The sequence below is a fragment of the Protopterus annectens genome, chromosome 13.part0 (assembly GCF_019279795.1).
Source record: "Protopterus annectens isolate FY-2018-M chromosome 13.part0, PAN1.0, whole genome shotgun sequence".
Taxonomy (NCBI): Eukaryota; Metazoa; Chordata; order Ceratodontiformes; family Protopteridae; genus Protopterus; species Protopterus annectens.
This window is the reverse complement of record NC_056747.1, coordinates 1,298,402,375-1,298,426,016: the sequence shown is the minus strand read 5'-3', so window position 1 is coordinate 1,298,426,016 and position 23,642 is coordinate 1,298,402,375. Positions and strand designations below refer to the sequence as shown.

Here is a 23,642-nt window from a genome sequence, read left to right as displayed (position 1 = left end):
ACACACACACACACACACACACACACACACACACACACACACACACACACACACACACACTACTTGATAAAGCTCACATAATTAAGATGCGTTAGAAACCTGTCGCTCTTTAACAGTATGATTATTATTGGTAGTATTAGTATTTTACACCTGCCCCCCTTCCCCATAAATAAAACTAAACTAAATCTGAAATAACGGCGCCCACTCACTTTAATGGCTAAAACCCTGCAAATGAGAACGAAAGCCTGAATAGGAAATGTGCCTTGGATCGACTGAACTAACATATAAATTAATACTATCTGTCTAGAAAACAGCTAAGGTACGACAATCTTTGGTTTACATCTACCAAATGATCAGATGATACGAGGCATTGGCTGGAATTTACAAAGCAACTTTTATGGATGGCTGATGCGCACAATTCTGAACTATATATGTTATGTTGTGCGTTCGTGTTACTGACACCAATATGTGAAACATTGTCTGAAATTTACAAAGCAACCGGCTAATAAAAAGGATTGCGAGCAAATATGAACAAATTACACACGTGCTATCATTTATATGCTAACAGCACTGCATCTTTTCCTGAAAAAAGCTGACTGCATTAGACATGCTTAATTTAAATACAAACGAAAACTTGATGACTTTAATATATATTACTGATAAGTTCCAAGAGTTAACCCGAAGACATAAATAAATACAAGAGTGTACGAATTCTTAAAAGGGATTTAACCTAAAACATCAGGTTTAGCACATTACAACAAGTATTTCAATCCTTTCTATAAATTCCCAAAACGCAGGCTTTACAGAGAAAATTCTTTTGTTTTATATAAGGTGTTGCCATGTTCCATCTTCTTTCTTCTTGGTGCATCACTGTAGTGTTTGAGTCAACTAAATACTCCCCTAGATACGAATTTGTGACCCCAGAACTGTTCACACAAATTCGGATCTACAGGGTATATATAGAAGACAGCTCTAGTACCCTTAACTGAGAAAAGATCTTCGGCTTGACAAATGTTTATTTAATATGCACCATGTAAACCCATTTATACAATGTAACTGCATATGAATATTGCAGCCCTTGCTGAAATAAAACTCAGGTAACCGAAATAAATGGAGCAATGCCCAGTAAAACAACAGTTAACTGATGCTAACACACCACAGCTGGAATTACAATTCCATTTTTTAATTATTTTTACTTATGAAAAAAAGTTTTACAATGTTCTCCACATTCATCTCCAATCAAAATCCTGCATGTTAGTTTGCTGGTGTACAGGTTTTCTTGATCATATAGCAACATCGTGCATCTCACATACATATTTATTTGAGCAATCGGCGATATTAATGATCTGAAATTTTAAAACTGGAAATAAGTCTGCAGCAGCATGCTGTCGCTCTCCGCAGTCAAATTTCTGTTTTTTTTTTTTTTACTTTTTTATGGGTAATGTATATTAAACAAAATATAGCTTATTAATTTTCTGGAATAGAAAAAATAATTTAGTTCTTTGTGTACTATTTAATTATTCATCTAATGATAATGATGAAATAAGGGTATTTTAGATGGGAGTTCAACAACTGCCTACATGACTACTTCATTGGCTCTCACCTCCACACATAAGTTTCAGATAGTATTTAGTAAAATGCTGTCAGCTACCTACTCTTTTCTGAATTAAAAGTAATTTATTTCTCACAGAAAACGGTTGTTTAACAGTGGGTAATGGCAACACAGTTTTATGGCATGCATCTATTTATGTTTACAACCCCAGCCTGGGATCAAAGGCGTTTCACTTCCGATGAAGTGGTATAAAACAATAAAATATTCAAACGCTTTAAAAACATTAACCTTTTCACATCCTGATAGAGAGAGAATAAAGAATTCTTGACTTTTGTCAGTAAGGTCATAAATTGTTAAGTAAAGTTCAAAGAACAAGCCGAGCTGGTGGAAGGACATGAGTATTAGCAAAAAAATTCATTAAGAAAAATACTGCCTATTTTAACAACCTAAGGAAAACTACAACTTAAGTGTGTTGCCTCCAAACAAAGGTATACCCGTGAGTTGCTCTGCCTAGGGCATCTGCTACAAGAACAGAAGAAGGACGGACTTTGAGGAACATAGCAACATAAAATATGCAAGCGACAGACCCTGCATTAGGTATGTGTACCAATTTTATTACTAACTACCATGAACACAAGATGGACCCCTTGATAGTAAGCTGTGCAGTGCATTTTAGCTGACCTGCCGCGTGCACTGGTTTTGATATTAGCACCTGTATCTAATTAATTGTATTTCATAAATGAGCCTGCTGTCGGGAAAGTATCCTTATGTGCACCCAGGCTTGGAAAACATGCAGATGTCTCTGTGTGGAAGTTGCACATTTTAACTTTTTTTCTTAATACTAACATAAGACTTTTTGAAATCTCCTTTTGTTTCAATATAACCACAAAGTCAAAATGAGATAGAGAGATAATGTTCCTTTTGCATGTCCTATAAAAATGCTAATTCAGGCAAGTGACATTTTGGTGCCTCGTGTTACACTTTTAGAACATTTAAGCTATGCCTAGTAGTAACATCAGAACATTTAAGCTATGCCTATTAGTAACCAAACAGCCCTGAAGACTTCATTACTTCAACGCATATAAACAATAAGTTAAATGGCAATTCAAAAAATGGGGAATCTGTACTATGCTGGGCACTACTCCCTTGGTATTCGAAATGATACCAAGCGTGAAAAGTGGCAGTGGCTGCAGCTCTTACATTTACCCCAAGTCTTATTTTGAAAGGTGTCAACTCAAGTCAGGTAGATGATGAGGAAGGGCTATATTTACTGCTAAATGGACATCTGCTTTCTTAAATGATTTTAAAACCCGTATGTATTTTGGTATCCAGTTTGCTAGCGATTTCAATGGATACTTAAGACTTTCAAGCTAGCCCACTTTTACCCACTCTCAAGGCCAGTACAATGCATATATACAGTGCATGCTTTTCACAAGAAGCTGTGGCATCGTAGCATTTTTGAATTACTGCAGTAATATTGCTTAATTTTCCTCGGTTTGTACAGTTTTAGATTCCAAACGCACGTAGCCTAGAGGCCCACAGCACGTGCTCTATGCTCTCAGCACCTGCCAGGACCGACACGTGCACATCATTTCCAATGTACAGTTTGCACATTCTGGGCAGTAGCTGTACAAAAGGATGCAATCTTACCTTGTTGTCGCGCTGCTAACGGCTCCTATCCCTACCTATGTAGTAACTGGTGGCTACACTGCTCCGTGCTGGTGCTGCCGCCCTCCTTTGTTGTGCACAGCTTCCCCCAGACGTTCGTTGCCACAGGTTGCAGAGGCTTGCATGACCTCCGTGTGATCCCACAGAGTGTAACACTCCTACCTCTGTGTAGCATTGTTTTGTACGGACTCGAGTAAAAGATCCACTTCACACAATGCAGAAAAGGTCGAATCCAAGTTCTTTCCAGAAGAGGAAAACCAAATTAGCAACCCACGCGCAATATCTACTGTTATCTTTTAAATAAAATAAATCATTATATTTCGATCCAGTACGAGGTGTACAACAGCTACACAGCGTCTTAAATGAAAGCAAGCTGTTCTGAGCGTATATGGTCCACTAAAGTAACTGGTTCTTATAAGTATTATTGTTTTCAACCCGTAAGTTTTCGTATTAATCTCAAAGTTGCTTTGGACGTCTTTGTTAAACAGCTAGGCGTGTCATGCGGCCCTCGAACATTTTAATATTTGTTAGACGCGCTGACCTGCGATTCACCCCTCGCCCTGGCTCACCCACTTGCAGTTTTGGTAATAGGCTCTCATAGCTGCCTGCATTTTACCCAAGTCATTACGCAGGAGAAAAATGGCTAGGCAATGATTTTATTTATAACAGCTCTGCTGACTCCAAGGCATCTTTTCAAATTTCAGGCCACTTTGTCTCATTATTCTCCAAACAATTATTAATTTTCTAATTTAGTGAATTAACTCTTCAGCAGTAGCTGGCAAATCCATTACACTTGCTATAGTGTGAAATATTTCTGCTATTGCAGCAAAACATAACTAGCTTACTGTACTTTGGCTATTGTTAACATTGGCAAGACAGCTTACTCAAATGTTTGCATCGCTGTACAATTGCTGCAACACTGCACCAGCCTAGCACCTAACAACTTACTGAAAATCCCCGTGAACTTTACAAGTTGCCCCTTATCTAGAAATGTAGCCTTTTCATCTCCCATTTAACTAAATGGATGGTTGATGTACAGCTTTACAACAGCGAAGTTAACATAATTGAATACTACTACTACTTACTACTAAATAATAATAATAATAATAATAATAATAATAAAAGATGATTACTACTACTACTTCTAATAATAATAACTGCAACGTCAAATACTACAACAAGATCATAGGTGTTTTGTTCATTTAAAACTGAGATGCCATAGGCTAGGTAGCAACCTCAACTATGTTAAGTCAAAACGAAATAACACAAGATCCGTTATTAACATAAAAAGTGTTATTACAAAAAAAAGATAAAACACCAATATTTAAGAAGTTGTAATATTTTAGAAACCTGTAGAAACATATTTGTTCTACGAAGATGATAGTAAGGAATTTCTCGCTACAAAATAGCAAAATCAGGTTTCTGACATCTGTTCACAATACAGACTTTAAATGGCGGTTTGTTATCAGAAATCGTGAGCATTAGAATCTTTTAAGTTAACGTTGGAGCACTGACAAAATGAAATCGACATACACAATAATGGAAAGAGCCCCCCCCCCCCCTTACCTATGCATGTATACTAGTAATCAAGGTGTTCCTTATACCTTGCAACCTTGTCTAAATTGACTCCATGGCCCAGTTTGTATTATAGGGAACAAAGCATATACACTAGACTCCAAAAATTGAGACTTGAGAAGACCTTTGACATTTCAACATAAACATTGTACAGGAATTAAAACCAGGCCTAAATCAAGAAATACTACATTTGTGACTTCAAACATGTCGTTTTTGACAAAATGATGCAGGCATATTTAATAATCCATGCACAGCCCCACCCTAATATTTTACACAACAACACTGCATTTTCAGAATCCATGCTTAACTATTTACTTGTTCCAATAACTGAAAGTGAAGAAAAATGAGTAAAAAATAACTTGAGATTTATTCCAGCTTTTTTACTGACAAGACATAGTGATAGCAAATTCACAATAAATGAATTTATAAGAACGATTTTCTTCTGTGCTATTTGTGTTTCTTTAACTATCTGGTTTAGGCACCTGTCAAATAGGATGGTTTCCCACATAAGAGGTATTTATTTTACGGTGTGTACTAAATTAAAGTTTACTTAAACAAAAGGTCTGGAAACATTAGCAAATCACACATTTCTGGACTGTATTCACTCCTTCCATTGTTGAAGAACAATCTTGGAAAGAGGACAGATAATTCAAAACAGACATGCAGCTAGTATTCGTATAGCATGGTTATACCATTGAATATTAATAGTTTTAATTGAGAAAAAAACGTTTTGTTAGCACACATATGTATGATAATCAGATTAACACATGGATATCAGTATATCAGTCAGTACATATGTGTGTGTGTGTGTGTGTGTGTGTGTGTATGTGTGTATATATATATAGTGTGTGTGTGTGTGTGTGTGGTTGCACACACACACACGTACACATCTACACAATCATTTAGAGACGCCACCCTTACTGAAATGACACGTGACCATTTCTGTCATTTGTTGTTTCTCTGTTAACCTGGTTTCTTCTCCTTCTAAAGTCCTTATTTTCTACACTTTCACCCAATGCCCTTCATTTAATTTCCTTTAATATGTTTTTCTTAGTCTTACATCACCTTAATGTCATTGTCACATTCTAAACTAGAACTGCGTTCTGCTCCCTATAGTACCAACAAACACAACTAGTCTAAAACGCATGGCTTTATATTTCTGAATGTGTTATTAAAAACATAACCAGCTCGGATACATTCGTAGGAAATGGTCAGCGTGTTTTAAACAAGCATGCCAAGCAGGATAAATGTAACGGAAAATAGGGCTACAGTCATATATTGAGGGCATCCTTTTCCATTAACAAACTTATGTGAAAAGTAAGGAAAGTGTACATCTCAAGAATCAAGCCTTGTAAACGTATGGTAGTTAAAGAGCATACGTTTGTTGTAATGTTAAAAAAACTTATATGTTATAATTACTTCAAAGATTATTAGATTATGTCTATACAATGTTACAAGGATATGTAAACATTTAATTTATTATTCCAAATTGCATATTGCTAGATGTTAAGTTTATGATTTCCCGAAATTGTTAATGCTAAATGATTATGTTAACTGCAACATTATTTTTTTGTTTTACCACGCAGTGCTGTTTGGCATGTAATAAAGCTGAAAAAATTAATTTATTGATATAGTTACATAAGATAAACATGTGTAACTTGTTTTAAAATCGGCAGCGTTTTGAAATTATTTTGTTCTCATTAAACACGCGAGAAATCGTTAACCTACTCGCTTTTCCCTTTACCTTCCCATAAATATCCGAGCAAAGGTGTGAAATCTAAACATGGAAAATAACCCATCTAGCTAAATTCTGTCACACATAGTGTGCAACCAGTTGAGTGTGCCACTATTGTGTCTGATTGCACCTTTACTGTGTTTTACTGAAAATAGAAAGGACCTGATCCATAGCTGCCTTTTTATCTGGATTCGCTGTGCTCCTTTCAGGAAGTAGCAGATCTCTCAACACACACTCACACACAAGCACGAATATTCCCCCTTGCCTTTCTCTTTCTAACCTCCATCTCACAAAGTCTCGGCAATGTCTGCACAGCATAAACAAAGTCTTGCTTTTTCACGCCATTTTCTTTCTTTGCACTTCTTGTTATAGCGAAGTGGCATTTTCTTAGCACACGACCATTTTCTCTCATCCGGGCCCATAAGCAGGGAGGGAGGGGGCATATAGTTTTCCTTTTTTATACCCCTGACATCAGCCTTCGTCTGGCAGCAGCTCACCGAGTCACGCACAGCGTAAACTTTTGACCCTCAACTTTTTGACCCCTTCGGCTATAACGCTGTACTAACAACCCCCCCAAAGACCATAGTCATCTTCATCGCCTTCAGAAACTAATGTCTTTTAGTTTTTTTTCCTTCTTCTTTTTTTTTTTTCCTCTTGTCCTTTACAGAATTTTATTTTAGCACACAAACGGACTTACGTCGCTCACCTTCCAGTTTTACAATGGAAAAGAGAGTTAACCTACAACTGATGTCAGATTTTGACTATTAATATTTTCTCCCCTGGATGTCATATAGGTGAGTTCTAATAAAATAATTAGCTACTCGGTTTTCCTTGGTTAAAAGAGTTGTAACAGTCAACCTAAATGCATTCTTAAAAATGTTCTCAAGTGGCGCAAATAAAACCAGTTGTGGTGCTGGTAAAACAGGGAGACGCAATGACTGTGAACTTGGTCTGAAGCGTGCTCTGCTGGCCATTTGAAGGTGTTACACACACCGCTTTAAAATCTTTTCTTTCAACATTACCACCGTATGTTCCCTGATTACATATCGATTTAAGTTATCAACTTTAGTCCAGAAAGTATATCGATGTTTTTATATTGTGGCCTTACAGCTTGACAGGCCTTTCACAGGTGCCGTTTTTTTAATCATTAACTTCCACTCTTTCCAGAAAATCAAAAAAATCTGAATATTTTAAAACGATAGACAGCGCTTATACACTTAAACCAGTTATTTATTTTAGTAATGTGTGTGTGTGTGTGTGTGTGTGTGTGTGTGTGTGTCAGAGAGACAGAGTCTATCACATTAATAAATTCACACTCAGGAGCTCTAAAAAAAAAATTACTACACAAACCACCAGCTCCTTATGTGGGGCACCGTTTTATGGACTATATCCTTGACTTCCTTAATTTCAGCATTTGAATGGAAGAAAAACAAATGGCAGACTTCACCTGAAGAAAAAAGCAAATAGAATTCCTGAAGTTATACAGCCAAAGCAGCCTTAATTAACAAATGTTTTAACGTGAAATTATAAACAAATGTTTGTCATCTGTTTTATTTCCAAAAATGTTGTCACCTATTATATTGTGATAAAAACATTGCATTTCTGTAATTAGCTCCAACTAAATATATTATTTTTGCATGACTCTTGCGATACTGAACTGCAAACATGTTTGTTTTCACCATTTGCTAAAAAGCGAAATATTCTGTGAACATCTTGTGACTACCTAGTGAACTATACAATTTATTTAATACAAGAAAGTTAAATTAAGAGTAGTTTTTTTTTGAAACGGCATAGTGCTATGTGCGACATATAACTAATGTATTGTGATAGAAAGGTTTGCTACCCCCCCCCCCAATAGAAGCTAAGCTGGACTAGTCTAGTGACCTCCAAATGATCCCGTTCTCTATGAATTATTGATGAGATATGAGCAGTGATTTCTCCTCTCAATATGCAAAGCCTCATTATATTGTCAAAATGACACTTTAATCATTGAAAACATTTTTACTTGACTTCTGAATCATTCTCGATGTTCTATTTAACTTAATTATTAATTTTACAGTTTTGTAGTTGATGTTAAGAAAATGCTACTGCACAACCCTTTCTCAATGGACATTAGCAGGCTCTTTTTACCTCTTGCTTGGCTTACTTTAATGACAAGATTTTCTCACATGTTGTAAATACAGCTCGGAAACGCACTTCACTTACACACACACACACACACACACACACACACACACACACACACACACACACACTAATAATCCCTGAAGTTGTAGGTTTCAAGTGCTGGAAAAAGTTTGATATATACCTAACACGAGATGATAGGGTCTGTGCTGTCGTTTTTAAGATATAGTGTTTTTGCCAATGTGTGCAGAAAAAAAATGGATATAGTTTGCCTTTACTTCGCCAAGTAAGAAGGAAAAAAATAAATATTTTAGAAAATTGAGATAAGTTCGGTCCCTTCTGCTGGCTTAGTCTACTTTCCTGTTTACTCACCCAGACTTCCTCAATGTATCAGCAAAGAGAGAAATAAAATGATGACAGAATAGTCTGAATTCTGCAAATCTTTGCTCTTGAAACAGGCAGCCGGACAAAACAGCAGAACAAACCAGTATTTGAAAAGTAAAATACAAAACTTATTCTAACAAAACATAGCAGCAAATAAATGTCATAGTAACACATACAATAACCGTTTGACTGTAGATTAAAAACATTTTAAGAAAGCAATAGGTGTCTAGGAAAAATAATTTTACTGTGACATCAACGACTGATTTTATATGATCGAAACAGAGTAAAAGCACTGTGCAAGCTTCCTAAAAATGGCCAACATCGATAACTGTGTGTGTGTGTGTGTGTGTGTGTGTGTGTGTGTGTGTGTGTGTGTGTGTGTGTGTGTGTGTGTGAATATCCTAGTGAACATAAAGACAAGACAGCTTTGAATGAAATCACTTTAAGAAACATTTGGAACATAGAGGTCATTTAGGATGTGACGACCATATTCTCATGACGTTACGCTCTTTAACAGTTCTACATAGTCATAAAACTAATCTGAACAGCAGTGGTCGTGTTACAAGACTTATTTCTAGTCAACCTGAATTTAGTTTTTCTGTGTATTTTTTATTAACCCAACCATTGTTTATTGTAAGGGAAACACATAGGAACCAATCACATTGTTTCCATCAAGTACAAGCAGTACTGTGCTAAAAACTCGGTGCAATTATTTCATATGATACTGACTATTTCTTTTACACCTCATTGTTTCATTTAGTACCAATAGAAATGCAGTAGAACATTTAGTTATAATTATGTATTTTACTCCCACAAAGCTTTCACGCAGATAAATACAGATACACGCAAGTACACACCACAAAATTATCAAAGTATTAAAAAACATACCGTCTTATTCTTTCATTTGCTGGTGCAATAACATTCATCCTAAATGAGTCGCAGCCCTTGCTCTCACCATTATTCGGTCACCCTGATGGATTTATTCTGTGTACATATCAATAACTTGCTAATAGGTCTACGTGCTACATTATTTTACCTTGTTGATAAAAAGTACATGTTAATTTCAAAATCACCAGTACATGCGAAGTACTCATATTAAGCCTCTTTCTAAACTAAGTTGCACACATTGTGTTAGCCTACTTTTGTTTATGCAGAAACACCAACTTCTTGATGTCACAGTGCCAAAAAAAAGCAGTAAACAAAATAAAACACGTCTGTTCTCTACAATAAACGGGTAAATAACCTGGGCTCCAGATTTTTTCATCTAAAAGGTTTCCGTGAAATTGTCTTAATATTCTAGACGAATGGGAATATAATGTACTTATACCATGTTCTGCGTGTACAATAATCTATGTACTATCTGGTGTAAGTCTAGGACAACTTTGCACGGGTTTAGAATTATTTGAAAAAATCCAAAAATACATGTTGGACATAGTTAATGTTCCTTAAGTAATATAAATAAATTTAAGGACAGACACACCATAACATTCTGATAGCGTAGGTATTAACATACAGAGTGGAGATCAAATAAAAATTACATTCCTTGCTGAAGACTTGATATTTCATCTTCTTTTTCTTAAAGCGGGAAACAAATAACATGTTGTGTGTTACCTGAGAATGTACCTTTTAGAGTAAACTGAAGGAACCCAGAGAGCAGGAGAGAATAGCTGCATAAATAGTCTGGTTGTAGAATGCCATACTATTTTGAATATAGCTGTGTGCTGTTTACTTAGTAGAAATATCAGGTGGCAGTCCGGTTTCTACATAAAGTATTTACAGTCAACTGAAAGCCAAGCAGACACACACACACACACACACACACACACACACACACACTACAATGAAAGATCGTTACTGAAACACATTTGAAGACTAAAAATGAGTTGTAAGAATACATTCAGATGAAAAATATTACGAGCTACACTTTTACTGACACCTTGTGAAAGACTAGGCTCTTAACTGTTCGCTTTCAGTAATGTTTAAATTACATTTACTATACAACACCGTACAGCAGTGCCCAACCTATACTGTCGACCAAAGTTGTCTTGTTTAGGAAAATTGTTAGCATAACATTAGTTGTATCATGAGTCTTTTCCAGTCATTCTCCTGAGCTAAACCTCCTCACAATACCCTTTCTTTTCTGTTAAGAGTGACATCTACCACTCTCCAAAATGTTGACTCGAACGCACATTTGACAGGACCTTTCCTATATGAAAATTCAATTAATCATATGGCTTGGTTTCTTTCCAAACAAAATCAAGATATTTCAGCAGGACTTACTTTCGTAGTACAACCCATTGGTTTTCTCCAGTAAACTCTGGGCCAGCAAACCACCATACCAGCATTTGTGCAGAGTGTGTCTCATCTGGAAAAGTATTCACCTATTTTATCCCCCTGCAAGCCAAACCAGGCAGTTAAAGTGTCACTTAACATTCTAGAGATTGTGAAATATATTGTAGATTGTCAACTCCCCAAAACCATAAAACTAACTTTATGGACCCCACGTGACTTTTGAGAGCCAGTGAGGGGTATCTGTCTGAGGTCTAGGCGATTTTTACGATCTAACTTGTAGATAAAACCCTATCCATTTGACATCTAAATGTCATACTACTTTTGGCATACTTTGCTATTGGTAAAAAATGAGGAAGGCAAGCAGATGGCTGTGGACCTTGTACGCTGTATGCATCGCATTTTTAAAAATCACTTAGGGAAGTACTTAAACAGTGGAAGCTTAACTTGGTAAGTTACAAACTCCAACTTTAACATGAAGTAGACATATATTAATATATAATATAGAAAGCAATGGCCTTATGTCTGCCACAACTTTGCGTAAAGTGTACTTCAAAATTCCAAGACAGTAGAATTTTTTAAAACTTAGCACAGTGACATATCAACAGTACAGATTCAAATATAGGCATGGTAAAGCAAGACATGGTCAGAATGCATGTGTACATTTTCAACTTTGTATTTTCTAAATGTTTAAACTAAAGAACATGTGAATGAAAAGCAACTGTGAACTTTTGAACTTGTGACAACCTGGCTATAAAGTAATGAGTACTTCAGGTTTCTACATGGGTTATTGTCGTTCTCTATATGAGCAGTGGTCTGTGACATTAACAGTGAGACAGTATGTGTTACACAGAGGATTGCTTACAGGAAAGAGAATGTTTTTGCTGAGTATTTTCACACGTTTGCACATCGGTAGCACAAACACAGTACTGTACAGTTCAGGAAAAACAGGAAACAAGTTTGGATAACAGAATTTATTTCACATGAAGTAGAGATACAAGTTAAAAAAAGCCATATGTGAAAAGTACTAACAGGCAGCCAGACATGACAATTGCCATCTACCTCCACATTACACGTGTCATTCACTCTGCCCACTACAAATGACCTTAGTCACATCAGTTTTCAAATATTTACAGTCAATTTAACACATTCATGATTCTTTATTATTATACAGCACGCAATTCGTGAAATTTACCCACATTTTTATGTAACAATCTGTTTCCAAATCTGCAAATATTGCGCATTCGTGTGTGTGTGTGTGTGTGTGTGTGTGTGTGTGTGTGTGTGTGTGTGTGTGTGTGTGTGTGTGTGTGTGTGTGTCTGGCTAGGCAAAACCACAGACTTGAAGATCTGAAGATAAATTTACATGTTTTTTTTTTGCTTTTACAGTTCAGGAGTCACACTTTTAACAAGCTAGAGTAGATGCGTTTAAAAACTGTAAACTCAGATGTATACAAATGTATTATCAATTATAAATAAGTTATAACATTCAAGAGCGCACGTTAAACATGCTAGTTTCAATATATCACTGACACATGAACATTTAGAACAATAACAGGCATTAAGATCATCTGAAAATAAAATAAACACAACATATTACACCGTTTTGTGATAAAGGTACCACAGTAGTAGTTTTAACATTTTAACATGCCAGAAAGGTGCCTCTCTGAATACAGTACTCGTAGGTGTGAAATCTGTTCTTGCAGTTGTTTCTTTTCTTTCTGTGTTTCTTTTTTTATTACTATTAAATGTGTCATTCAAGGTTGAAAGGCGCTACCTGCCGACGCCAGATTCATGGTTTTCAGTTTATTGTCTTTCTTCCATTTCATTCTCCTGTTTTGGAACCATATCTTGATCTGCCTCTCGGAAAGGCACAGGGCATGGGCAATCTCTATTCTTCTTCTTCGGGTTAGGTACCTATTGAAGTGGAACTCTTTTTCCAGTTCTAACGTTTGGTAGCGGGTGTAAGCTGTCCTCGCCCTTTTCCCATCAGGTCCTGTCATATCTGCATAACGTGAACACAAATGCAGCATTTTAAATCGTATCGTGCTTATACAGACCTACTTCTCCTATTGTACTTTTGTGTCTCAAATAACAGGCAGCACATGTGTTCCTTGAGACCTGACTGTGCATGCACTTACTCTAACCCTCAAAACAGAAGAAGCACAGGGGCAAAATCTATAGCACCATCGAGGTGCACTTTAAAATGTTAATTATGCAATTTTAAAGCTCTGAACCATCCTCTGAGATGTGTACTCATTTCATTGTGTAGAAATATCATATTGTTTAAATAGTTTAAACAATAACGGTGACATCCAAATTCTTTAAATATTTACTAAGATGGTTTCTTTCCTATGTTTTTTCTATATTTTAAAATTCACCACGTGTAAAATCTTTAGTCCCCCCACTATCAACCACCAAGGCAAAACAAAATATTTTGAAAACTCCCTTTGTTACTTAAAACATACAGCTGGCTAAGATCAACCTACTTTTACAGAATACAGGGCGTGTGCATTTAGTGTGTGCTACAACTCAAATGCAAACAAATATAAAAGTACAAGTACCATGGCTAATATGAAGCTTCCGCATCCAGGGGAATATCTGCGGCGTCTGCCCTTCTGTTGCTGTGCTGGATGCTACGGTTGTCTCTGTCTGTGTCCTGGGAATGGAGCCATTTCTCTGAGTGTTTTCTTCGGTTTCCGATGAAGCGCTGGTTTCGTCTATTTCTGTAAAATTTGTGTTCGAGCTGGCAGAAGTCGGTTGATCGGATGGGGACGACTTGGGCTTTGCTCCATGCTTTTCGCTGCTGGAGCAGGACAAGGATTCGGGAGGTGACAAGGAGCAGCTAGAAGCTTGTCTAAACCTATTCTCCTGAGGTGGTGAAGGAAAGCCACGGGAGTTTTCCCCAACAGCCCCAAAGTGTGCAGAAGAAGCTGAGCGGTTGATGCTAAGGTCCATCCCATTGTAGTTGTAGCCATAGGAGCTGGAATGCATGGTGCTTGATTCTCTGTAAGAACCGTTCATAGAGCTGTTAGTCCCATAATTTAGCAACTGATAGTCGGGGCCATTTGGATAGCGCCCTGAGAACGAGTTTACAAAGTAAGAGCTCATTTGGGTTATTTTGGAGGGCTTGATTTGTGGATCTTGGTCGTTATAACCCTGTGCTTCACGATTTATGATGTATTAATGAATTATAGCAATGCACTGTACTTCGTTTTTGCTATGTATGCGGCCAAATATGGGGGGGTGGGGGTGCGTTTGGGAATCACGTGCTTTTGTTGACCAGTCGTAAATTCTCACTGATGACCTCAAGAGGTAATTCATGCTCTATGGTTACAAATAATGACGATCTCAGAATCGTTAGGCCCAAGTCAATGCAAGATTCCAAAAGAGAAGATATGGCTCCAGCGTGGCGGACTGCGCCACCTACTGGGAATAAAACGTTATTGTAGGCACGAATCATGTCTGCCTGGGGTTGTTAAGGCAAATAAAAGTAACAATACGGCACTAACTGACTTCATTAGTCTCTTTTCATCAGTTGTCATGTAACCCACCCCAAGCTTCATATTCATTGATTCATATGATGTTTCTTAAAATGACAATACAAACAATACCGAACATTAACATAAATTCCATGTTTAGAAACGTAAATCCGTATCTGCCTAGCTGACTGGGTCTTTCTACCTACCTACACGGGTGCATGCGGGCGTGCTAATTGTATGACTTATATCCAAAATGTCATAATTTAAATGCAGCTATGAGACACCATAACTCGGTCATTACAGTTGTAGGAAATCTCCAGTGACTGTTACTTTGTAACATTTCAGTGGAATGCGGCGAACAAAATGCTGGTCATCTGTAGTTCAGAAAGTACTACCTGAACTTCGATGTCCTTAGTAAGCCTAAAAGACCGCCATATATTATTTGCCAATGCTTGCTCTTTGGCAAAATAACTACTAATAATGTTCATTAAATGTGTGCCATGTTTACGGGATTTTGTCGATAATCTGTGCATTTGACTTGTTTATGTATCTTCGGCGGTTTTTCTAACATTGGTGATCTCTTTTAGACCCCCAGTACAATCTGAAGCATCCTTGGTAAGCATTCTGTACATTAGGAATATGAAGCACTTGACTCACTATCAGTATTTGAGGCTGCATGGTGAAAGTGGGTAGGCATGATAACGTTTTTGCCTGCAAAATTTAGTTAGCTCTACCAGCAAAATAAAGGAAGTTTCATAAATGGAAGTTTTAAAGGGAGTTAGTTTATTTAGACATTGCAGAATGGAGGCTTAGTAAATGTGCTGTTACTTCTAAAATACAAAAAAATATGCATGGATGCATAGTTAGAACTGGCACACGAGCAGATGCATAGAGGACCCCAAACGGTTCGGTCTGGAGAAGTACCTGCTTATTTCGCACATTATTGCTTTGTTCTGCCAGCAGCACAAAGAGAAGTATTTTAAATAAGGGTGCATAAAACCCGAAATAACAATCAGTGCTTATATTGTAACACGTTTATTGACTTGTCATTTAAGTATAACAGGAATACGTCTTCATTAGTCCAAGCGCCACATTCACCCTCAAAACAACTTCATAAGACCTAATATTGTTTGAAGAGGTTCCGGTGATCTTTTTGGCTCCCAATAATGTTACAAAAATGTTATTTTGACTTGAGGGATTTCATTGTCCCATGTCACACTTCTTTACATGATATGACATTTCTTTGAACCGCGCACATATTTCTTTGATATATATATATATATATATATATATATATATATATATATATATATATATATATATATAGATAAATAAAATATGAACCTATATATACCAGTTGGTTTCAATATAGGTGTAATATGCATGGTGCTTTGTTTAGGCAGGTCAATGGCATAATGAATGGAATTTCTTTACTTTCAAGACTGTTTTGACTATGCAATACCTACACAATATTTTAAAATAAAATGCAAGTGTATGCTGAATGCGAAGGGTTAAATACTTGTTTGGTGTGATGCGACAGTGGGAGAATGAGGTTCTTGGGGAACTTTGTCTGCATGTTATGAACTATTTATATGTATCTTTCGTTTAAAATTATGAAAACTTCGGCAAAGAGATTAAATACAAATATTGAATTATAACCAACAAAATGGGCGAAGTTGATAAACTGCAATACAAGGTAGAACCTATGACACCATGTGAAACCTTTGGGTTCAACCCGCTTTAAAATCTTAGGTTGCAGTTGATACAGTGTACATGGCTTTACAGCAAATGCAACCGATACTTCTGTAAATGATAAGGCAACAGTTTGCTACATGGTGTCATATGTGTGTGTGTGTGTGTGTGTGTGTGTGTGGTACCTGTGTCTGTGTCTTGTCTGTCAGTAGGAAACCTATAGAAAAAAAAATCCCACAGACTTATACAAACCAGTAAGCAACATTTAAAAGTTTTTTTTATTTTGAGTGTGTAATTGTACTCATTTGACAAACTACATGCTACAGACAACATACAAAAAAATAATAAAATATAACTTTCTGCTTCGATCTAGGTAGTATACATTTCATTTCAGCAGGTACTGGTTGTCAAAACCCAGAATTAATTTAATATTATACATAGTATAAATCACCGTGCATAATACTTTACAAAATTAAAACACAACACTTAAATGACACATATTGCAGCACCTCCAATAACACAGTTAGGCAAACTCTACTTTCAGCAATGACACCCCGACTGAAACGGGGTGATTGCGGTTTGACACATTAGGTAGATACACAGGTAATGCAGTGTAACAGAGTGCTAAACACAAGTCCACAGGTGCAAATGAATTTTAAGGAACCACCAGCTTGAATAAAGTCTTATTATTTTGAGGGAAAGTGCACACGTTGTGCATATGATGGGATGTCACTAGGAATATTCATTCTGCAGGTTTCTCCTCTTCCTCTCCGCTTAGCTGTGAGGAGTTGAGCAGTTTGTTCTCTTTTTTCCATTTCATCCTCCTGTTTTGGAACCAGATTTTGATCTGTCGTTCTGTGAGACAAAGTGCATGAGCGATCTCAATCCTACGTCGCCTTGTCAAGTAGCGGTTAAAGTGAAACTCTTTTTCCAGTTCTAGTGTTTGATATCGGGTGTAGGTTTGACGACCTCTTCGGCCATTGGGCCCAAACGCAGAACCTGTTGTACAAAAACAGCAGTATTAGTTCACTGGGAGAAATTCATTACCGAAATCAAATCACTATCAAAGTAGTACGCTGTGCATTTCCTTTTAAGCTATTAGAAAGACTAGCTTACATTGTTATCTTTTGTCTATGTGAAATGAGCACATATTATTAATTGTAATATGCTAACAATGAGTTAAGACCTAGTTCTAGCTAAAGTTCATCGCTCTGTCACTTTTCCACTTTCCAGGTGCTACTCTTAAGGATCTGTGGACAGCCCACATATGTGGGTTTTGTGAAAGCACAAAGTGCTTACTTTCTATTCTTTCCGATAGATTACCCAACTCTACAAACCTGATAGTTTATTCAGTAATGCATACTAGTGATCCATATAACACAGCACATAAACTAATAAAACTATACTTTTTTGCTTTGTAGTAATGGATATCAGAGCAGTTGGTCAAAGTTAGCAAACAATGCACCAACATCAAAGGAGACTGCCTTGTTAACAGTATGTGTTGCACTTAAACAAATCTTAAAACGAGTTGTACATCAAAGAGAACATGAATTCTCTAAAGGGACAAATATTACACTAAGTGTGTTGCATGTAATAAAACGTATTTATCTCTTTCAAGTACTGGCTATGCTCACAATAGTCACTCATAACACTTGCAGCATTTTTATTATGTTGACAGAAATATTTCCTCACTAGATCTGCATGCAGTTCCTCTTACACTTGACCGTTTTCAGAATTTAATTAATTAAATTAATTAGGGTGCTTTAAAAGCACAGTAATATGGATTATATTTTATGCCATGCAAAACTAAGCTTCGGTATTCATTCTGAAAAAGTTGGTATATGACTTTACGACACTACAACAGAACAGTTTCACAAAAGAGTAGAAGAAAAAAGAAAGAAAATACATCATAGTTATGCAATGGTTACAAAGAATCAGACTTACTGTTGCAAGAGTTCATCCGCTGCATCCAAGGGTACACAGGCGTTGAACACTTTTGTTCCTCTGGTTCTCCATATACATGTTTGAGTTGTGCACACTCTGGTTTCCGTTGATCCTGGTTAAACTGAGTTGGGTCTTCCAGTGTAGTAATCGCACAAGAACCGTCTTTTTCCCTGTAAAAGCCAGCTGTCCCATAGTCACACGTTGTCCGGTTATATGCACTATTTGCTTGCTGATAAAAAGAGGATGTTGGATATCCTTTTTCTTGGATACCGGTGGCCCCATAGGTAGCAGGGTAGTGTCTTAAAGGATCCGCATATCCTGAAGAATATAACGGTATCTGCCCCAGGAATGACTCTTGTCCGCCAGGCAGAGTCACCGGGAAAGTGGTGTTGACAAAATAGGAACTCATTGGGAGGAGGCGGCCGTCCCTTCCTGGGTTTATGATTTGTTGTGTTTTATAGACCAAGTGGTTTAGCTATTAGTAGTTTATCGGAGATTGGGTTTTAGCTGAAGGGGGATGGCCGGGTGCCAGTGAGGGACAGAAGGAAGTGGAACCATCTGATCAAGGACTGACCAATCGCAAGCATGCTGGATTGCAAAATAGCACCCATGAGGGGCTTCTAGTGCATGCACCAGGGACCCTCAGAACACACTAGCAACCCTTAAAAAACATGAACTATACCTTGAACCTAATGGACATTACTGAAGAAAGATCATTTTAAACTGGTTTCCAACATCAGAACACATATTTCTCCACCAGCACCAAAAGTGCTAACATTAAGCGAATTGAAGTTAATTTGACCTAACGGTAACACTTACTTTAAAGCAGTTATGGGTGTTGAAAAATTTCTCAGAAGTACTTAATCTCACTTTTGCTATGATAGCTAACCGAGTCATGACATATATGCGCACCCAGCTAGTTAGATACTTTGCTGAAGTCAACTAGTTAAGGCTGATATACAGGCGGCTGCATTTTATGTACTACTGTACTATTTAATTAGAATTCCCAATGCCATTTACAACTGTTCTTATTTACAGAAAGCAGTGCTACCTTCCTTACTTCATATATGTATTATTTTCTGTTTTGTTGTATTTTTGGTCTGAAAACTAGGTGCAGTCCCGCCTACTTGCATTGTAGTTTAGTTGGCGAAGCCACCACTTGCATTAGTAGCCAAACATGGCTTAAAGTGGTTTAATAATTGATTATATTGGACTTGTTTGTATTTAAAATAGGCAAATGTGTTTATTGAGATGTCGCTGTTCTGTTAGTAGCCATTTAGCTATATATGTGCCTGCATTACACAATCCAGCCAATTTTTGATGAGATTAGATCACACAAATGTCTTGCACGCTACTGAAGTATTCTAACATTCTCTGGGGCAAATCGGGGGGTATTTGTATTTGGTTGATGTTGGTATATCTTTCTCAACACATATTTTAACTGCTTATCAAATTAAAAGTTACTTGGGTTAATGTTGATTGCGTTTATTGATTATGACTCACATTTCCGTTGTTACAGTTTGTCGGATACTGTGGTTACTGGAGTTTGAATGTTCACAGCTGCTGGTAGCAGTTCTAACATTTAGAATTTGAGCTCATATGCAGAAAATAAACTGCACTTTAAGTAATACTCTGCTAATAGGAAATCCAAGGCTGCCCGCATGTCATACACACCCGTATTCTCTTACAGAACCATTACAATTTTGTATTAATTCAGCCATAAAAGGACACTCTAGTTGAAAGGGAAAATAACTATATGCATTCGATTAAAAGAGTTAAAACAAATAAGCAGATGTTCCTAACACCATACTTTGTTTTTCAGACGTATATGGAAGTGCACTTCACATGCTACTTTAAGTTGAATAGGATATTTATTTTCCATATGTTTACCAACACGTGGTTTTGTTTGTCAAGCTTTTGTAAGTACATTTACAGCAGAAATCTGTTAAAAATAACAATTCATTTCAAATGGAAATGTTTCGGAAGTATACTCAAAAGGTAATTAAGTATCCTTGCCAGATTTTTGTAGTTTCTCTCTGTCTCTCTTTTCTATTTTTCAGGTATTTCTTTTCTTCCTGTATCGGCTATCAATCATCAAGTCAGTACTGTATCTCAGCAAAAAAAAAAAAAAAAAAAAAAAAACACAGTCGGACGGACATAGAGAATACCAGAGAAAAAGAAACCATCCAGTTTGGCTACAAAACTACAGTTTAAATGGTCTGATTGGCAGGTTACTGCTTTGTATATTGGATAAAAGCGGACATTTCTGCTTTCTGTGTTGGACGTGTGCTAAGTGTGAAAGCAAGAAGCGTACCTCTGTTGTAACCATGTTTCCTGACATAAGTATTTAGAGAGGACACTCCTCGTTAAAAATATTTTGGAAATTTTAATCGTGATATTTAAATGAAGGAACAGACAGCCATTGTCGAACCATTGTCTGATTCAGTCTCACGTCTCTGTTTAAGTTACCTGATTTAAACTCAATGTCTTTGCCTTACTCCTATACTTAGTATGTGTGAACAACTAAGGTGGATCTCTGAAGTCTCTTTCGAAGAAAAGGGAAATGCACGTAAATTACCTTTCTCGGATTCATTTATTTGTTTGTTGTCTTTTTATACGAATTTTCTGTCTGCCGATTACAGTGAATTACGCAATTAAAAAACAAACAAACGCCAATCAATTTAACGTAAACTGACATTTTTTTGGAAGAGGAAGTCAGTGTTATACTATCGATGATAAAATCTCAGTATGCATTTACAAATTAAGTAACTGACGTTTTATTATCAATTTAGATAAAAGCTATACAACTTAAAGGCGACAACAATAAACTTGAACGAGTCTAAAATTCAATAATCCATCATTTTATGAGCTTAGCTGTGTATACATATCGCGCACTTTACTGCATACTGTATCTGTTTATTAAATTTCCCTAATACATTGCACTGAAATGGCCATTTTGTAAATTAAAATGAAGCAGCCTTTCATGATGTATTAATACCTCTACACGACAGTAATATGGCAATAGATAGTATACAGATTATTAAATATGCATTTCTACTCCCAACACTCACGCACGCGCTCGCGCACACCACACACACACACACACACACACACACACACACACACACACACACACACACCAAACTAAAGACTGCAAGACCGTCTCTCTGTACCCAATAAAACACGTCAGAGCTATTTAAATGGTCATTCTCTAATAAGCAAAATAAATTATAAATTAAATAAAGGCCTTATAAAAATAAAGCAAGACATAAATGAATTCTGCTAAGATTTTGATGCTGCCGAGATAGCCACACTAAATAAATAAATTAATAATAACCAGCTGTACATTCAGTTTAACCACAAGGTGTAACTGAAAACGGCCCCAATAACATCCAACAATACATACATACATACCATGTTCTCACCAACAAAATTGCTGGAATTAACCCAGCTCGTATGTATTTGCAATCATGAATACCTTTCCCTATCTAATTCCACAGCCTTGTGCCAATCTTTTACATAGTTGAGACTGTATTTCTTTTTTTAAAATAAGATCCGACCTCTATAAGGCAGGTTGGTCATCTGACGATGCAAGGAGTCGTTTATTCAGTACCATAAACTTAGCTCCATGATGAACTTTTCAATGAAAACGACTACCAGAAAAGCGCTTTAGGATCAAAAGTTGCACTAACTCTAAAGGTTATCCTACACAGTCCCATGAAACAGCAAAGACGGCAGCAAAACACCCCTGCAATTTAATCACTCTTCATTCAGAGCCCCCACACACACACACACACAAACCGGATTAATCTACACGTTTACTACAATTGTGTGCTGTGCCAGTGTTTGATGTCAAACTGATACTGAAATTATGAAACCAGTAAAAAGTGCCTAATTTCAATACTGTCTGCATTTTATTTACAGAAAACATTTCCACTTCTTAGAGTTCATTTTGAGAAATTCATCAGAAGTCACAGTTCTCTTGTAAAGTGACAACACTTGTTGAAAAGTATTAACGTGGTTGCGTCCAAATGAAACCTGACCAATCAAATTGTTGACGTTATTAACTTCTGCACAAGTCTTAAGTGTGTTGTAATTCAGTTTTCAGAATTTCTAGTTTCAGTAAGTTTTTGTTTGGACACAGTGCGCCATCCTTCATAAAGCTGGACTGAATGGGATTTACTGCAGTAACAGGGAACTTCTACCTGAGTGCTGAGGTAACATGCGCCTGTGAAAGGCTATACTGTTCAGGTATCACCTGGGCTGTGACCTTTCTACTAATTATTAACGAAATGACCAGGTCTCAGTGCGCTGTGACCCTGATGTTGACTATTAGTTCTCTTGAACAACACATCAGCTTTCCCAACGGCTACGTGCTATTTCGGATTCAGCAGGAGCGCCAACATGAGTACCACGTTTAACGCCAGTAATAATGCTTTATATATTATTTAAGGTTTTAATATTCTTCATTCAGACCACTTAGACTCGCACTACAGCAATATGAGAACTACAAGGTTTCATCAAATTAGTAATACTAGTTTTACAGAGAAAGAAAGCAGTTATTGTAAACTACCAAATATTCATTTTACTGTATCATTTTTTATTTTAATTTCTATAACACCTTGAAGCTCGCACATTTTCCATGATGTATACAAATAGCATTTAATAACGAACCCTCCAAGAAGTTTTTAATTTTTACCCTACCATTCAAATATCTCCAACAAACCTTACACCAATGTAATACAAAGGGCAGTAAATTTGTTACCATGCATCATCACACGGGCAAATATCCGAAGGTAGGTAGAATATTAAACTAGCAATGTTATAATATGTGTACAGAACATTTTAAAGTCATTACCAGGTTATGCTGTCCTTAAATGCAAAAACAAGTAAACCACAGAGAATGTATTTTCTGGCACCAGACTGTAAGTAATATTTTAGTTTTGCCCAAAAATGAGCCTTGTGAGCCAACCAGTGAGGCTGTTGATAGTTGTTAGAGCAGTCATGTTAGAACAGAAAGTATATGCTGAAGTGCGGGAATCATACCTTAATGCGTTTATATGGGGAATCATACCTTATGTGTTATGATGTATTAATAACGATGCACTAACTTTACCGAGAGATGTGATGGTTGTAAGCAGACAATGAACAAATAAATGACGGGGTATATTAATGAAGTCCCTCGTCTGCATTGCTC

The 23,642-nt window shown here is 36.7% G+C and overlaps 2 protein-coding genes and 1 long non-coding RNA gene across 3 annotated transcripts in view; all 3 read right to left on the bottom strand.

Moving 5' to 3' along the window:
- LOC122788271 overlaps positions 1-23,642 on the bottom strand; it is a 179,171-nt gene that overhangs the window by 149,268 nt on the left and 6,261 nt on the right. The gene's annotated exons all lie outside the window — the stretch shown is intronic.
- Positions 12,287-14,833, bottom strand: HOXB5 (homeobox B5). The gene is made up of 2 exons (XM_044055328.1): positions 13,892-14,833; positions 12,287-13,332 (listed from the first exon to the last, which is right to left on the bottom strand). Exons 1-2 carry the CDS (start codon positions 14,436-14,438, stop codon positions 13,085-13,087), a joined length of 795 nt encoding a protein of 264 aa, XP_043911263.1. The 5' UTR covers positions 14,439-14,833; the 3' UTR covers positions 12,287-13,084.
- On the bottom strand, positions 16,762-19,204 carry HOXB6 (homeobox B6). The gene is made up of 2 exons (XM_044055330.1): positions 18,446-19,204; positions 16,762-17,500 (listed from the first exon to the last, which is right to left on the bottom strand). Exons 1-2 carry the CDS (start codon positions 18,852-18,854, stop codon positions 17,244-17,246), a joined length of 666 nt encoding a protein of 221 aa, XP_043911265.1. The 5' UTR covers positions 18,855-19,204; the 3' UTR covers positions 16,762-17,243.

Bases quoted from the DNA above. Each gene is read 5' to 3' on its own strand.
- HOXB5 (XM_044055328.1), bottom strand. From the start codon at position 14,438: ATGAGCTCTTACTTTGTAAACTCGTTCTCAGGGCGCTATCCAAATGGC. The intron at 13,333-13,891 runs GTACTTGTACTT...CACGTTATGCAG, and splicing joins GAAGCTTCATATTAGCCATG to ATATGACAGGACCTGATGGG.
- HOXB6 (XM_044055330.1), bottom strand. From the start codon at position 18,854: ATGAGTTCCTATTTTGTCAACACCACTTTCCCGGTGACTCTGCCTGGC. The intron at 17,501-18,445 runs GTAAGTCTGATT...TTTGTACAACAG, and splicing joins GCGGATGAACTCTTGCAACA to GTTCTGCGTTTGGGCCCAAT.